This window comes from Poecilia reticulata, linkage group LG11, assembly GCF_000633615.1.
Source record: "Poecilia reticulata strain Guanapo linkage group LG11, Guppy_female_1.0+MT, whole genome shotgun sequence".
Taxonomy (NCBI): Eukaryota; Metazoa; Chordata; class Actinopteri; order Cyprinodontiformes; family Poeciliidae; genus Poecilia; species Poecilia reticulata.
Genome location: NC_024341.1, coordinates 8,510,138 through 8,528,238, shown reverse-complemented (window position 1 = coordinate 8,528,238; position 18,101 = coordinate 8,510,138). Strand labels below are relative to the sequence as shown.

Below are 18,101 nucleotides of genomic sequence, written 5' to 3'. Positions count from 1 at the left end.
TGTGTGTGTGTGTGTGTGTGTGTGTGTGTGTGTGTGTGTGTGTGTGTGTAAAAACAAACTCTGTGAATCTTCCAAGTATACAAGAAACTAAAAACAAGCCATCAGTCAAATATGTATTACAAATGTAGATATTTGGTCATTTTATTCATTTTAGCAGGATTGTTTCTATATCATATACAATCAATTTTGTGCAAGTTCACTCTCCATAAAAACACTAGTTATAAATCCTGCTCACACAGCTTCAAGCTATCAATTCATGTTTATGGGTCACTGCTTATAAATGTTTAAATTCATTAAACTCATTAAAGCGTGCCAGTTCCTTTTTTTATGAGATAGTCTCAAAAAGAGCTGTTAAAGGATTTTCTGCATCAATAAATTAAATCTTTCAATCACTGCACCACATTTGCAATATAGTCTGTCAGATTTGTTGGCATGAGTTTGCTCCTCTCATTTCTTTAAGGCCGACTGTGAAAAAAAAAATAAATAAAAAAAAAATATATATATATATATATATATATATTGCATTTACTTCAGAAGCTACACCGATTTATGAGGTTCCAAGTTTATAGAAAATATTAACACTTGTCAGTGCGCTCATTTCAAACATATTAGTACACAGAGCCACAACCTTGCATTAGTCAGAACCCATTAGGCCACATGGACATCAGAGGCAGAAGGATGCTGTGAAATGCTGGTTCAGAGTGGCACCACTTTAATTAGGATACTGTGAAAGATTAGCTTTGATGAAGAATGCGCTTTTTGACTAACTTTTTGAAAAATGCAAAGATTTTGATCCGCCTATTTGGTGCAGAGGAATGCATGGCAGCGAATAGTTGGGATACAAGTTGACTATTTGCAGAGGGCTAACGGTATGCTAAATATATTGTTCAGTATAGTTCAATCAGGAAAAGAAAAGAAAAAAGAATAAACTATTATAAACAGACAAATGATGGATTATACAACAACTTAAAAATGAATCATGTTGATGTTAAGAAATTTTTGATAAAGACTGTCCATTTTTAGAGAAATAAAAATAAAACATGTTTAAATCACTGCAACGATTTTGATACTTTGTCAGCAAAATTTACCAGCTTTACCTTAATGCAGAATGCACAGTTGTGGGGAAAAATGCTTTAGAAAAAGTTTAAAAACGCGGCAAGCTTGTGTAAATTTTGTCCCGGGAGTGAACCCTATCAACTAATATCTTACAGGGCATTTTAAGGTTCACTGGCAATATGTGCCGGTAGGAACTATAATACTCCCAGTCAGATGGTGGCACCAAACACAGCCAATAAAAGACAAGAACAGTTCAGATCACAAGCAGGAGGAAAACAATGACAGTTGCTTTTAAAACAAAATACAGGGAGCAGACACCTGTTGTTTTCCTCCACAGCTACAAACGCCTCTTCTTCTCTCAGTAAACAGCTTATACACCAGCACTTTATTGCCGCCTTGGAGTAAATAGTGAAAATTGCACCCATGTTTTCAATTATTTAATCAAGTACGTCTCCACACTGTTTTACAGATGTAACACAACCATGTCCGTACCTGCACACAGTGGTGGTTTCCCCGACCAGCTACCGTCGGACCTGCAGGTTCTGTGTTCTGAACCCCCAGCCAAGTAGAAGCCAGGCTGACATGTATAGATCAGTGTGTAGCCAAGAGATGGAAGTTCAATGGCTCGAACATCAGACTGAGCAGGTAGCTCTGGCTGGCTGCAGTGGTGGGCTGGAGAGGGAGAGAGAGGAATCCAATTTCAAAGGGAACAAAAAAGAAAGCACTAAAAATAGCACAAATGCGACATGTAGGCAGTAGGTTGTGAGTAATGCTTGAATGGAGGGCATATTAATTCACGGTTAAATATTGCTAGACGTGTTTTGCATTTCGTTTTCAGAGCAAGAGGTTGCGTGCTTACAGATGCACTCCGGTTGAAATCCACTCCAGGTCAGGTTGGGCAGACATGTGCGTGAAATAGAGCCCTGCAGTAAGTAGCCCTTTCTGCAGTTAAAGAACACAGTGCTGCCAATCTGTAGCAGAAAACATAGGAAAAAAGGACTATATGAAATGGGTGTGCTGTTAGAACAAGTGGGAAAATTTGCATACTTTTTTTGCAATCGGTTGAACCGGATTTTATTTTGTGATTTCACAGTAAAGAAGACTGAATGCAAAAGCACACAGTGGACTTTTTAGAATATTTCTATGGACAAATCTGAAATCTCACTATGTAAATTATTAAAAACCCACTAAAGTCTGGTTGCGACACCAGACTGTCTTGTAAAGAGTTTTGCTGATGACCATTTTACATCTTGGCAGATTAAAATTGGTATCCCTTTAACAGTTTCTTCAATGTTTCTAAACGATCAGAAAGCCCCTTCTGCAAAAATATTCCGGGTTCCTGATGGCGTCTACGGTAGGCCTGGAGGGACAATGTGTTTTCTTATACCATCAATACTGTATTAATCATTGACTCTTCACCCTCGCAGTCCAAGCTGACAAAAACAGCTTACGTTACAAAATAAAGGGGAAGCATAGACTGTAGTACAAAAGGAGGGGGAAAAAAATGACCTTTTAAAATTTAATTGGATTTTTTTGTTCAATATATAAACTCAATTTCCTGTGTGACAACATTTTCACACCTGGTAGCCTTGGCTGTTGTTCTGATTTCCAAAGAGTGGAATGCCAGGGTCACCACAGGTTGTGTGACTTGGATCTGAAAAAAACAAAACAAAAACAAAAACAAACAAACTATAGTGAGTTCACCCACTTGATAGCCATTCATCTGTCTATCGACTATGCACGCTTATGGATGCAAGGTCATGGGGGGCTTGAGTTCAACCCCAGTGGTCGGTACTTTTTTTTTCTTCTGTTTTTAAATTTTTTCTTATGTGATAATATAAAATGTGAAGGGTGTATAGTAAACCCCATCAATTTATTTTGATATTTAAATTCTCAGGCCTATTATGTAGAAAGGATTCCTATTTTATTTAAAAAAAAATTTTAAGCAGTCGAGAAAAAATCTGAATACTTTACTATTTGATACATTATTTTTGGAAGCAAAACATAAACTCAAGATAAGCTAAGGTAAAAAGACATAATGTAATTTGACTTGATGGAGTTATAATCTAGAAGCTTTGCAGGAAGTTATTTTTTTCCTGCTGAGTTTTCAAAATATGTCACATTAAAACTGTTGCGCAACAAATTTAATGGTGGCTGTAAAATTTAGGTAACTTATATTATAATATCCAAACTGTTGGGCTAAGCACTACTGCATGATTAAAGGAGGGAAAGTTCTTTGAATTCCATCTTCAACTTGATTGTTACCATTTTGGTAGTGCTTTTTAAGTGTTTTTTATATGCAGTAAGCATTATTTGTACCTGTTAAAAGGTGCTTAAACATGTTTTATGGCATCATAATTGCAAACACCTTTATGGTACAGCTCTAATAACACCATGTTAAGTCGTATTTCAGATCCATTTTTCAACCACTCCATATATGTGCAGGTAAAAGCAATGGCATTCAATTCCATCCAATACTTGCTAGTGCCAGCGGTTTACAGCAGTTGTTTTTTTAAGCTGATCGATTTTGAGTGGGAGAATAGAGATAAAATACCTCCCTGAAGTTTCAAGTAGAGAGCTGTAAAAAGAACTTGTCTCCTTTCAGAAGATAATGCATAGCTGTTATATTTTGGGGTTTTTGAGCATTCCTGGCTTGTTTAATTCGTCTATGCCGCTGTAGCTCACTCCGGTTTAGAAAAAGAGTTTGAATAGGCCACACCGCTTTTTCTGGCAAAACAAGTAGGAAAGATGTAGAAGAACAAAAAACAAAAACAAAAAAACATAGTTATTGCTACAAAAATACATAGTACCCAAGATCTTTAACTACTAGTTGATTTGGGTAAAATTTTCACCCTGGGATGGAGATTTTGAAAAAAAACTTTTGAGGGACCAAGAAGCAGATTTTTTATATACAGATATAAATACAATTGCATGAAAAAATTTGAAGGTGCTAAACTAACTGTTCAGAAGTTATAACTGTGTTGTGGGTCCAAATGATGCACGTCATAAAAGAATGCGAGTGTTGTGGATATCATTCAATCAAATTTGAAAATGATGACGATTCTTTCCATAAATGCATGAATAAACTAATAGTTTACCTATGCAGGAGGGTTGTGTGCCGCTCCAAGTGCCATCATACTGGCAGTACCTCCTGGCCGAGCCAACCAAGATGAGGGGAGGATTGCAAGAGAACGAGACAGATGAAAGATAGGTGAAACCGCGGTCCTCCCTTCTGCCTTGATCTGGCATTCCTGGGTCTCCACAGAATACAGCTGTAACAAAGCAATGGGGGGAGATGGAAGGGAGAGTGAGAGAGAGAGAGCGAGAGAGAGACATAACATTAGGTGACCTGCAACACATGTTGGGTTTTAATTAAGATTCTTAAGAGGGTAAGACACATCCTGCAGGATATGAACATGCATACATGAGGGTGACAATCTCGGAAGCTAATCATAATATGTAAAGTATTTCAGTGGGGTGCCACTTACGGAAACACTGTGGTTTCTCGCCGCTCCAGTTGCCGTTGCCCTGGCATGTTAACACAGTGGGCAGGGACAGCTGATAGCCTTGGTTGCAGGAGTAACTTATGCTGGAGCCCCAGGTTAGGTCTGAACCCACAACCTGTCCATTTGGGATGAGCGGTGGTGGACCACAAACAATTGCTGCAAGAAGAAGAGTTTTAAAAACGTATATATTTTTCGAATGTAGTCTATCTAGTAGGGTAAAGCAGTGAAAAACAGGAAAACCTAAACAGAATGGAAACAAGAAAGAAACCAGCCCATTTTATCCATGTCATCCAACACTAATCTACCTTTACAGAGTGGCTTGGTGCCATTCCAGGTCCGATCCTTGGTGCAGATGAGAGAAGAGGCTCTGTCAGCATCCATGGTGTATCCAGGAGAACACTGGAAAGCGACGGTTCGGTTGTAGGTGAAATCATTCCCAAATCTAACTCCATTGGCTGGCACTCCGGGATCGCCACAGTTGATTACTGCAGCGACAAAACAATAGAAAACAAACAGGTAAAAACTTAAAGCAAAATATAACGCGTCTTTTTCTGCATCTTCCATTCTCACTGCATCTACGACACATTATGCTGATCACATATTCTGTTGCTTAGCTGACAGCAGGTAATTTTTTTTACTGTTCACTCGTCAAATAGGAAACTTGCAGAAACAAGGCAGGGCTGAAGGAAGGACAAACTGTAGGGAGGGAAAAGATTTGTAGATAGAAAAAGTAGATGCAAGGATGGAAGGAAGGCAGAATAGTTTGAAGTATGCATTTCTTTTAAATAAATAAAAATTGCTAAAAAAAATCTGGTTGGAGGAGTTTATTTTCAGAGTTTCTGTTATCTACAGAGGATGATTCTGAGACACAAATATGTCCGTGCTTATCTTATCAGGAAATTACTTATGTTAAATACCGGTATTAATAATTATGCAATAATGGAGTTGCAAAGTTAGATAATTACTTAATAAAATTTCCCCAAGAAGTTCAACTAAAGAAGCTAACACAGAACAATGTCTGCTTGTCTTAATTAACAGTTAGCATTGTATTTTAGGAAATGCCTGTTCTTCAGGTATTATTCATACTATACATCAAAAGCAGCACGTTCTACTAAATCTTATAAACATGTAACTTTACATTTGCTCCATGGAGCTGCAGCAAAAAACACAGCTTTTCTTGACTGTGTTCCATCACGCTGCAGGAAAAACTGAGTCAAAAAGTAACACCAGTGAGGATTCCACTGTGTTAGAGAAATGTAGTGCAACTCAGCTTTATTGGTAAATGTATACAAAGAAAAAGAAAAAAAAAACACAGGGGACTTGACATCTAGCAGACGGATGCCTTGGGACAACAGCGAATTGTGAATGTGTACATCCCACATGTTCAAGAACAACTAGTAAGTAGGACAAGGAAACTAAGCGTCTTTGAAGTGTTGCGCTTTCCCTTGAACCAGAAAGCACTTATTGTCTATCAGGCTGTTAGGATGCTTTTAGAACAAGCACAAAGCCTTTCTAAGGTTGTCTACGCAGTAACAATATAGTGCAAAAGACTGCACAGACATGCTTTGTCCTGGCTTTACAATACGCTCCGGTTATGGTGGCAAGTCCAATAACTGCAAAATTAAGTTGTATTACGTCGGCATCGTCAAAACAGAGGAGAGCGTAGATCCCTCACCACTTCACGGGCGCCTTGCTTTAGAAACTGCTTTCGGATCCACAGAGATCATTTAATCGCAGAAAAATATTTTGTCACAGTGTTTAACAAGTAACTGCACAATCATGAAACTCCGAGCTTTGAAATCCACTGTGGTTCTGCTTAAGGCTTAATCCTCTCCACTGAGAAGATTGGTTGACCTCTATTTACTAGGGGTTCTTGGTTCTGTACAGCAGTTCTGTGCCTTTTCGGAGATGTATTGATAATGAACTGTCACGTCACGCCTTTCGAAACGATCATGATGCGTTTCCTGTCAGAGAATCACATATTCTTAAAACTGTCAACTATGCCAGAAATTTCCATAACCATCATCTTCTTTTCTATGTGTTTTTTTTTATGCACTGAAAACAAATGCTCCCTTTTCCTATAACTGTAATTTCTTTTATGCACACTGAATTGCAGATTCAGTGTGTTATTCATTTTTTTTTACATATACAAGTCTGGAAAATATGTCTCAAATTGGTATTCAGCAACCTTTAGGCTCACACCCAATAATCAAATAAAGTGTAACCAATTACCTTTAGAAGTCATATAATTAGAAATCAAAGTTAATCTGTGTATAATTCAATATCACTATAAATACTGGTGTTCTATGAATACCTCCAAGGTTCCCTAGACAATTTTAAGGAATAATAGCCGTTATAAATACCAAGGAACACACCAGAAAAGTCAGAGGAAATGTTAAAAAAAAAAAAAAAAAAAACCATGAGTGGCTAAATTCACAATTTCTCAAGCTTTGCACGTCTCAGAGAGCTGCCCAATCCATCTTTTGAAAAACGGAAAAAAGGCCTGGCAGAACTGCAAACCTACCAAGACGAGGCCTTCCACCTAAAGTGGCCGGCCAGGCAAGAAGGACATAAACATGTGAGGCAGTCAGGGAAACTTGTCATAGTTGATTGGAAGAAAGAGAGGGGGTAAATACAAGGGAACCCTGAAAGAACATATGTTGGATCCTGTTCCATGTAGAAGAGTGGTCCAATCATAGAATACGCTGAAATCTAAATGCAGCAATTCTTGAATATTGGTGTTCACTGGAATTTTTAATCCAGTCTTATGTTTGAGCTATTTGACAAAGAAATCTCCAAAATGTGCAAAGCTGATAGAGACACATCTCAAAGTCTTGAAATCATGATTACAGTGCACAAAATAGTTCTGCAAAGTATTGACATGATGCAACACTTTTCAGATTTTCTTTAAAAATGAAAAGCATGAATTTTTTTCTTTCACTTCTATTAATTCTTATTATGTGTTGGCCTTGCACAAAATATCCATTAAAATACTCGAAGGTTTGTGGTTGTGATTTCACAACAAGGTTTTAGGGTTATGAATAGTTTTAAAACCTACTGTCACTTAAGATTATTAACATACATATTCTAACACAAAGGATTTGGAAATTTTCAATGCATTAAAACAAAAGAGATGCCTGTGCGTTTATGCTTTCACATATTTAGTGAAACGTGTCTCTTAAAAAGTTGCCTACAATATAAAATAATACAAATCTACAAACGACTTCCTTGGTTGGGTGGGTCAATTATCTAGGCATGTTTTTCAACGCTGTAACATCTAAAAACAATTCAAAACACTACTTTTAACAAGATTTTCTCCACAGGAGGGATTTTTCTGTGGTTGAAATGCTGATGACAGAAATGTTAATGATAGAAACCGTTTTTGTGAGAGCGGCTTTTCCAACTGATTGACTCTGGTGCTAGTTTAGATACGCTGCTTACTTGATAAGTTAGCATTTGAACAGATCTCTGTTCAAATGCAGAGATCTGTTCTCTGTTCTGTTCAAATGCAATATTCATGCATTTGAACAGAGACCAAAGCAGCAAAATTATTATGCAAAACAGGGCATAATTCTTTCAATCTGTATGGATAAGCACAAAGACGGAGTCACTGTGATTGTGCATCTTTGGGCTGTTAATTACCTGAGCACTCTGGCAGGTTGCCCGTCCAGGTCCCATTCACAGTGCAGTGTCGGGTAAGCAGTCCAGTAGAGTAGTATCCTTCCCTGCAGCTGTAAGTGATGGATCTGGAAAAAGTGAGTCCATCGTGAACAAGGATCTGGGCATTTCGTGGAGTTCCTGGGTTTCCACAGGAAATTACTGTTGAGAAAAAAAAGAAGAGCAGAAGACAAGATCAACTAAGATGAAAGAACAAATTTTGTAAGGTAAATGCTAAAGGTACTGATGCTAACATTTAAAAAAAACTGACTTTTTTCTTATCAATATAAAGGCTTAAAGCCATTCACATAATTGTGACAAAAGTTGACTGAATTTGTTATATATAATGTCTTTATTAATCAACAAAGATGTTTCTCGATGCCATTTATTCTCAATTAGCTCCAAATTTAGTCTGAAAACCTTCCTGATCCGTTTTTTTTTTTTTTTCTTGTTCGTTTTCAATCTGTCCACTCCTGTCACAATCACATTTTTGTGCATCCTCCTTTGTAAGTAACTCTGCTTTGATGGACACGTTCTTTTACACAGAAAATCCCTTGGTGTCTGTCCAGCCGCCAGCGATAGTTGTGTTCATTACAGTCTCCAGTTTGCCCCAGGCCATCAGAATCCCAGGGGCATCGCCCTCCCATAATGACCAGATGTAGCCTGGCCCTTGAAGTTCCTGCCAACTGAGAACAGGTGGGCAACCTAGGCTATTGAGCATAACACACAGAGAGAAGCAAGGGGCAGTTGTGCTCCAAGATGGGGGTAGAGGTGTGGGTGAAGCAGTACAGAGTTGTCGAGAGCTTCACCAGACACGGTCCATAAAACAGCAGATGATTGCGGGAAGGCCCCATATCAGACAAATATTTTTCTTGTGTCTTCATAAAAAATAATGCAAAGCTGCGCAATAAACTTTTTGATATCGCAAGGTATTAACTGCAGTGTAGTTCATTAATTTGTAAAGAAAAGCTTGTTTTCAGTTTGTTTATCCACTGAATTTCCTTTAAATTGTTCACACACATATGCACAGAAATAACCATGGAACTTTAATTTTAGATGTTCCCTTAAACTAAACATGGCATCACTTGGACATGTAAAAATTTAACATGGGTAATTGAGGAAAACTCAATCATTTTTGAGTTATCTATCCATCCATCCATTTTCTGCCGCTTATCCGGGGTCGGGTCGCGGGGCAGCAGCTTCAGAAGGGAGGCCCAGACTTCCCTCTCCCCAGCCATTTCTTCCAGCTCCTCCGGGGAAACCCCAAGGCGTTCACAGGCCAGCCGAAAGACATAGTCCCTCCAGCGTGTCCTGGTTCTTCCCCGAGGCCTCCTCCCGGTGGGACGTGCCCGAAACACCTCACCAGGGAGGCGTCCAGGAGGCATCCTGACCAGATGCCAGAGCCACCTCAACTGGCTCCTCTCGACGTGGAGGAGCAGCRGCTCTWYTCTGAGTCCCTCCCGGATGACCGAGCTTCTCACCCTATCTCTAAGGGAGAGCCCAGCCACCCTGCGGAAAAAACCCATTTCGGTAGCTTGTATCCGTGATCTCTTTCTTTCGGTCATGACCCAAAGCTCAAGACCATAGATGAGGGTGGGAACGTAGATCGACCGGTAAATCAAGAGCTTCGTTTTTAGACTCAGCTCTCTCTTCACCACAACGGACCGGTACAGCGCCCGCTTCACGGCAGACGCTGCCCCAATCCGCCTGTCGATCTCCCGCTCCCTTTTTCCCTCATTCATGAACAAAATCCCCAGATACTTAAACTCCTCCACCTGAGGCAGGACGACCCCCCTGACCCGGAGAAGRCACTCTACCCTTTTCCGGCTCAAGACCATGGCCTCGGATTTGGAGGCACTGAGCCTCATCCCGGCCGCTTCACGCTCGGCCGCGAACTGCTCCAGTGAGAGCTGCAGATCATGGTCTGATGAAGCCAACAGGACCACATCATCTGCAAAAAGCAGAGATGTGATCCTAAGGCCACCAAAACGGATCCCCTCAACACCTCAGCTGCGCCTAGAAATTCTGTCCATGAAAGTAATGAACAGAATCTGTGACAAAGGGCAGCCTTGGCGGAGTCCAACTCTCACCGGAAACAAGCTCGACTTACTGCCAGCAATGCGGACCAGACTCTGACACTGGTCATACAGGGACCTGACAGCCCGTATCAAAGGGCCATACTCCCGGAGAACCCCTCACAAGGCCCCCCTGGGGACACGGTCGAACGCCTTCTCCAAGTCCACAAAACACATGTAGACTGGTTGGGCGAACTCCCATGCACCCTCCAGGACCCTGTTGAGGGTGTAGAGCTGGTCCAGTGTTCCACGAATAGGACGAAAACCACACTGCTCTTCCTGAATCCGAGGTTCGACTATCCGACATGCCCTCCTCTCCAGGACCCCTGAATAGACCTTACCAGGGAGGCTTAAGAGTGTGACCCCTCTGTAATTGGAGCACACCCTCCGGTCCCCCTTTTTGAACAGGGGGACCACCACCCCAGTCTGCCAATCCAGGGAAACTGCCCCCAATGTCCATGCGATATTGCAGAGTCGCGTGAGCCAACACAACCCTACAACATCCAGAGCCTTAAGAAACTCCGGGCGGATCTCATCCACCCCCGGGGCCCTGCCACTGAGGAGCTTTTTGACCACCTCGGCGACCTCGTCCCCAGAGATTGGAGAGCCCAACCBAGAGTCCCCAGRCTCAGCTTCCTCAACAGAAGGCATGTTGGTGGGATTGAGGAGGTCTTCGAAGTATTCYGCCCACCGGCCCACAACGTCCCGAGTTGAGGTCAGCAGCACACCATCSCCACTATAAACAGTGTTGGTGCTGCACTGCTTCCCCCTCCTGAGACGCCGGATGGTGGACCAGAATCACCTTGAAGCCGTACAGAAGTCTTTCTCCATCGCCTCTCCAAACTCCTCCCACACCCGAGTTTTTGCCTCAGCGACCACCCGAGCCGCTTCGCCCGCCGGTACCCATCAGCTGCATCTGGAGTACCACAGGCCAAAAAGGCCCGATTGGACTCCTTCTTCAGCTTGACAGCATCCCTCACCGAAGGTGTCYACCAACRGGTTCGAGGGTTGCCGCCGCGACAGGCACCAACAACCTTGCGGCCTCAGCTCTGATAAGCCACCTCGGCAATGGAGGTACGAAACATGGTCCACTCAGACTCAATTTTTGAGTTATATAGATTTGAAAAATTCAAAGTGATGAAATAACTTTTTAAGAAAAAGAATATATAACAGTGACTAAGAAAATGCAAAAGAGAGACAAATGTGCATGTAAAATTTTTCCTAAACAAAACAAACGCGTTTTTACACATCCTCACATAATTTGCCAGCATTTTTAAAGCAACGTTAAAATGCTGGTTTACCCCAAAATCATTAATCATCGTTGATGCCCTTGTTCCTCTGACAGAAACAAGGGCAACAATTTAATTTGCACCATTAAATTATTGGTTGGTTCTCAAAGTAGAGAATATTTAATGCTTCTGTAAGATTTTGGGTATTCAAATGTGTTTTCCTGTGGATGTTTCCAGAATATCACCTCATGATCAAAGCTCGTGGCCATAGCAAAGAACCGGAATTTCAAGTAACTACAAAGTGGAAAAACCTTGACAAATACAATACAAATGGCTTACCATGACACTCCGGTTGTGTTCCCATCCAAGTTCCGTTGGAAAAACATGTTCTCTCTGGTGATCCCTTTAGGATGTAACCCGGTTCGCAGCTGAAACGTACAACACTGCTCACAGTAAATTCATCTCCAAGACGAATGCCGTGAACAGGTACGCCTGGATCTCCACACAGACCATTTGATTCCCCTGCAAGGACAAAGCAAAAAAAAACACATACATATGACATTTGTTAATGAGCATGCATCAGAAATTAATTCTGCTGACTGGTACATAATTGTGCAATAAGGACAATGACAGAACTACCATAAAGATCCAATGAGACAATGACGGCTTTCTACATCCTAAAGAATTTTTACTTTGCTATTTAAGTTTATTTATTCTATAACTCAGGGTTTGATTATACAAGATTCCAAACTTTACAGTGCACCCAGAACACATTCACAGCACTTTCATTTTTCTACGCAATTCCCTTGATTAGTTCCACAAGACAATTCTCTCTGAGGTCTGCAGACAATTCCTTTGATTTCATGCTTAGTATTTCTGCTGGGAGCTGCACTGTCAACTGTGCCACCTTATATATAGACAGATGCATGCCAGAAAGTGATTTTTTTGTGTTTTCTATTTTTTACAAAATTCACAAAAATCTCAAACTTTGTATAGAATTTGATGGAAATAGATTAATTTAATACAATGCGGAGTATGTATGTAACATAAAATCTGGATAAAGGTAAGAGGTGTAAATACTTTCGGGATGCACTATAAGCATCTCACATAGTGTTAAATCCATCAACTTAAAATATAAAAAAAGATGATTGATTTGGAAACCTCCTACATCAAAATTCCATCAGATGTGAGGTTCAGCAAAAGAAAGTTTTGTGCAATGTTGCTTGGTGAATTCAAGTACATGCAACACTTTTCAGACTTAATATTATTTAGAAATTTTTGAAACCCACATATCGATTTTCTTCAGTGTCATAATTATCCACTACTTCGTGTTTAGTAACTCCCTTAAAACTTCAATAAAATAAATGTTTTACAAATTTGAGGGGGCAACATACCAAAATGTGAAAAAGTTCAAAATGCATGAATGCTTTCACATGGGACAGTAGTAAAGATGGCCATGCAAATAAATATGAACATAATACATGTCCATTGAGAGAACATCAGAGAACATCACACATAATGACATTGAACTCTCAGAGTGCTACTTTATTGTCACACAGCTTGTGTGCCAAAGCGAACGACTTTATAGCTCTTTGACACCGTCTGTGTTTGTTCACTTTTCTGTCCCATCTGTGTGACTGTGCATTTACATATGGGGGATGTGTGGGCCGTTTTAACGTGTGACTCACTGGAGCCCTGAAGTAATTGTTGTTGGGGTATAGGAGTATGGGGGCCTGTGTTTTTATACAGCTTCATAACCCGGCATTGATGTTCCTCAGTCTAATGAGAGCAAATTAAAATGAGTTTATAGAGGGGACTCAGCTTGCCCTTGAGGCCTGCGAAGCAGACGGGTAATTCCATCTTTGGTCCAACTATTTCGTAAATATCCTACCACCAGATGCCACTCAAAGTCTTCATTGGTTGGTCATGCTCTGTGAGGGCGTCTATATAAACGGAGCTGATATCCCAACTGAATTAATAAAGCGTTAAATCAAGAATTGACAGAGGATGATGGCTCAGTCGTGACACGGTAATAGTTCAGCTTGTTCCAGACTCTTATTTGAGAAGATTTTGAATGTTAAGTTTTAGTCCTTCGTAAAATGACATTTGATTGAACACAGACACAAATTGACTGGTGACTGGTTTCCCATACCAGAGCAGTGGGGTGGCGAGCCGCTCCACTGCCCGTCCAGCTGACACATCCTCGTGGTGTTTCCGACGATGCTACGCTGGCCCATGCAGCTGTAGCGGATGACCGAGCCCACTGTTCGACGGTCACCTGAGATCTGCGCGTAGGGAGGCATGCTGGGACGGTCGCAGAGAACCACTGCCCAATCAAAGTAGAGAAGGAAGCAAGCAAGTGTTAAATAAATTGCTGCTAAAAACACAAATTTTAAACCCTGTTAACTACAGTTAATACATTGAAAAACAGCAAATCTGTGCATCTCTAGTATAAATATACATATTTTTCTATTGTACCACATTTTACAAAGTACTTAAAAAAAACCCAACCGTTTCTGTTACTCACACAGGCATTTGGGTAAGGAGCGGTCCCAGGTGCCGTCCCCTTGGCAGGAGATGGAGCTGGTTCCCAGCAGATAATAGCCAGGGTTACAGCGGTACGTCACCGCGGTCTGGAAGCTGTACCGATGCGGCCCGCTGGATAATACCTGCCTAATGCTGTACTCTACATGGCCGGGTTCTGTGCAGTTTACAACTGCCAGCATTAATGGGGCAGAGGAAACGGAGACAGAGATAAAAATTAAAATTCTTAGGATCAAGACTTTGTTTAAAAACCGCATTTATAAATCTGATTTTACGATGTTTTCAGGGACAGACTACAAAAACTTTATCCCTGTTGAATAAACTAATAAATTATATATATTGAACGCTGTGGAATTCCCTTATAATCGGTAGTCTCTTTGGCTGAGAGACAGCGATGGAGATGGATGGAGACCTCACAGGTAGGTGAGGAGGGAAATGTGAGTCAAATTATAAGAAATGCTAGAAGCTAATATTCTAACAGACTGCTAACCAGAAACAATCACAACCAAGTCATGCATACATTTCGTCAGCCATTATCTCGGTAAAGTCAGCAAAGTCAGAGTTGCCATTTAGCCTATAACTACACGTATAGAGTGATGCTAACACCCTAATGGCATCCTAAACACACTCAGAGCTTGCCTGCAGCTATTACAGCCCAGCTTGACTTGCCAACCACACTCCGATAAATGTGTTTTTGCTCCAGCCAAAATGAACCTACTGTATTCTAATGTGTGTAAAAGCTTGCTCATTTTCATGCTCCCAAGCTGTCCAGCTATGCTAAATAACCCCCCGAATATATTTTATAATGTATTCCTCCCAGAAGAGTGCTGACCTGTGGTGCCATCATTTACAACTTACTGCATAATAACTCTACAAAGTGTCTTTGAAGCCACGGAGTGGTTTCAGAGAGGGGGATTCTGAGCTTGGAAACTTGGCTTTCATTAAACGCGCTTAGTGCGTGGTGTGTTGAAAACGGTTCCAACGACTGTCTAAACTGACTGACCTCCTGGTAAATTTCTGTGTGGCCCCAGCGTGTGAAGAAGAAGGAAAGGTATAAAAGGAAAACAAAGAAGAAAGGTGAGAAGGGAAGTAGAAGAGAGGTAATTTATTTCAGTTCAAATTAAAGGTGGGAGACCCTCGTCAACCTCTCTCCTCGGTAGATGACGCATCCGAAGTGTAACATTATTTCCTCTCAGCATTCTTGCTCGCACCACACCACAAGTACAAATATGTAAAAGCCTATAGACTTTATAGTTTAAAGCTGAACTGTAGAGTTCAATACATCTGTAGTTCTTTTGGGGTATATCTCTACAAGGGATGTGAAGATACAACAATTTAACCCATCAACAAAAGGTTAAAAAATATTGGCCAATACTGTTAGTGCCAAGAAACTGGTGCATCCCTTTACCAGTTTTGCATATTCATTTTGGGGTTTATTTCAAACTTGCACCATTAAATTATTGTTTGGTAATGTTGTCTAAGATTAGCTTGGAAAGAGAATGTCGTAAAGAGGAGTTTCCAACTCTTGCCAAAGATTTTCCATAGGATTTCGGTCTAGACTTTCAATGAGCCGTTGCAACACAGAGATACTTCACCCCAATGCAATTCTGGGCTTTTTCCTGTAACCCTAGCTTTTAAATGTCTAAAGGATAGCTTTATACTGAGTTCATTCCTTTTTACCCATTAACTATCATCAACACCTCTATGCTTTACAAAGAAAAGCACTGTCATAGCATAATGCTCCCACAAAACACAGTGGTGGCAGTATAAGCAGGTGTGAAAAGGTGAAGTGTTAGTTTTTCTTCACAAATAATTGACATTTTGGCCAAACATATTAATTTTGTCATTTGTGTAGGCCATGCCTAACAACCTTCCTGTTGACAGATTCAACCACCTGTGCAGTTGTGCTGCTCTTTCAATTTCTTCGAATGATGAACCGAGTAGTGTTCTGAGAAATGCTTAAAAAAATGGGATATTGTTTAGTAATCTACTACCGTTTTAAACTTCTCCACAACTTTATTGCTGACAAATCTGCTTTGTTCCTCGGTCTTCACGACGGTGTTTGTTTACTAATGTTTTCTGCTTCCCATTTGTTTTTCTCCCACTCAAAGCTGAGAGACTAAGAGTGAGATGGATGAAGCGGATGCCAGCACAGTTTTGCTGCTCAGGAAGAAAAAGCGAGGGCCACACTTTACCAAATGTGTCACTATAGCTGTAATTAATGTAATAAATCTGACTGACAAAAAGACTTGTAAGCTGCTTATGTCTTCACATCAAAAGTGAGGATAATAGACATCAAAAATGCCGTTCCCATCCATCCATCCACACACCCACGCACACATACGTAGAGGAACACACACAGTTTTCACATAAAATGTGCCTGAGAATAAGCATCTGGGCTGAAACAAGGCTGATGCTAATATGATGCCACTGCTAAAGTGAAGAGAGTCTAAGACTGGAAGGAAATGTATGCAGCAGGAAAATGAACTCTTCTTAAAAAAAAAAAGAAAGAAAAAACAGGAAAAAAAATAATAACAGATGCCTGAAAGACTTGTAACCTTCCCATCACTCCACCAGAGTATTGAAAAGACACTAAATCCCTTTTTGTCTCATTTAAAACAAACTCAGGAAGTCAATCAGACACATTTTCTGTCACCGCTTGTCACATTTAGGGCCCGACTTTGCAAGCAGCCCCTGTCGGTTCCTGTCACAAAGCCTTCAGATAGAAAACGACTTATCCACAGACACGGGAGCAGAGATACATTACTTGTTGCAAAAACGCTGCCAAATTAGGAGTCTTTGCCCGACTCATGCGAAGCAGAGCTGAATAATTGTAATTCTGAGCAAAAACCCAAATGCAGGTCTCCACAGACTGCTGTCTTTTATGCAACCTCAAGGATCTGGTGATTGTCTTTGGATTTGTCTCTGCATGGCTATTAACTAACATTGTTTCCCCGACACGCATGTTTGCCTTAGGGGATGAAGAGGTAGTGAGGCTGAGAAAGGAAAAAAACAAAAAGTCAACTGGAAATATTATGTGGAACCTCCACGGACCATTTCACTGAGGCCGATGTAATTAAATAAACTGGACTCTTCTTTAATTTTTCATTTGAGCTTCCCCTAAACGTTAAGTCCGTTAAATTCCTTCTCCCCAGGGTGCTTCTTTGTTTCATCTCCACACTCTCTATGATTAAGGTCACCTGTGGTCAAAGAAGATATGGCTTTACACATTATGTTAGGTAATTTAGCACTCACCCCCACAAATGTATGAAAATATAAAAATAAAATGTTAAGTCCACGAGCAACTCTGTGAAATTTAGACATTTTTCTTAACCTGATTCCTCCTTCAGATGAAGGGCTAACATTATAACCAACATTCAGCTAAGGTGTGTAAGAAGCTGTTTCTATAATATGTTGCATTGCAAAGGTATTCATATTCATTTTTTAAAACAACAACCGCATACTAAAATGTGGTTATATTTGTACATTTGTGTCCAATACAGAAACACATAATAAAATGGAATTTGCTAAGAAGGAAAAACATTTTTGATACTTTTAAAAGTTGCATTTGTAGTTAGCCCCTGGGAAACAAACTTGGTTCAACAGTCTTTCATTACTGTTGGAGCTGCACATTTTTAGGGGTATGTGTTTACTGGCTTTGTGCATTTGTAAGAGATTTTTGTTGACACAACAGCTCAAACTCAGTCAGATTGAATGAAGAGCCTCTGAAGTGCAACTTTCAAGTTTTGTGACAGATTAAAGGGTTGCTTTGTATTTACGTCCATCTATCTTCTCATTGATTTGTGTGGTGTTTTTTTTTTTTTTTTGTACCGTTCTTGTGCGATACATGTGTTTGTGCATCAAGGACTGCAAATGGAAATTAGCTCTGAGAGCTAACATGTGGTACCAGGCATATTTTCTTTTGAAATTAATGCTCCTGTACATGGTTCTATTCAACAAATAAACAAACAAGCTTCTCTGTCTTTGCCGAAAAAACATTCTAGCAAAATGCTGCTACCACTGCCATGTCTCAT

At 40.4% G+C, this 18,101-nt stretch overlaps 1 protein-coding gene across 1 annotated transcript in view; it reads right to left on the bottom strand.

Annotated features, from left to right (window-relative positions):
• The window catches only part of csmd2 (CUB and Sushi multiple domains 2), a 245,362-nt gene that overhangs the window by 14,177 nt on the left and 213,084 nt on the right, over positions 1-18,101 (bottom strand). Inside the window, exons 55-64 of the mRNA XM_017307349.1 lie at positions 14,051-14,239; positions 13,676-13,849; positions 11,863-12,045; positions 8,205-8,381; positions 4,868-5,047; positions 4,545-4,718; positions 4,155-4,328; positions 2,637-2,710; positions 1,916-2,027; positions 1,549-1,728 (exon numbers count right to left, since the gene is read on the bottom strand). Of these exons, the coding sequence (XP_017162838.1) occupies positions 1,549-1,728; positions 1,916-2,027; positions 2,637-2,710; positions 4,155-4,328; positions 4,545-4,718; positions 4,868-5,047; positions 8,205-8,381; positions 11,863-12,045; positions 13,676-13,849; positions 14,051-14,239 (1,617 nt within the window). The remainder of the gene's footprint in view (positions 1-1,548; positions 1,729-1,915; positions 2,028-2,636; positions 2,711-4,154; positions 4,329-4,544; positions 4,719-4,867; positions 5,048-8,204; positions 8,382-11,862; positions 12,046-13,675; positions 13,850-14,050; positions 14,240-18,101) is intronic.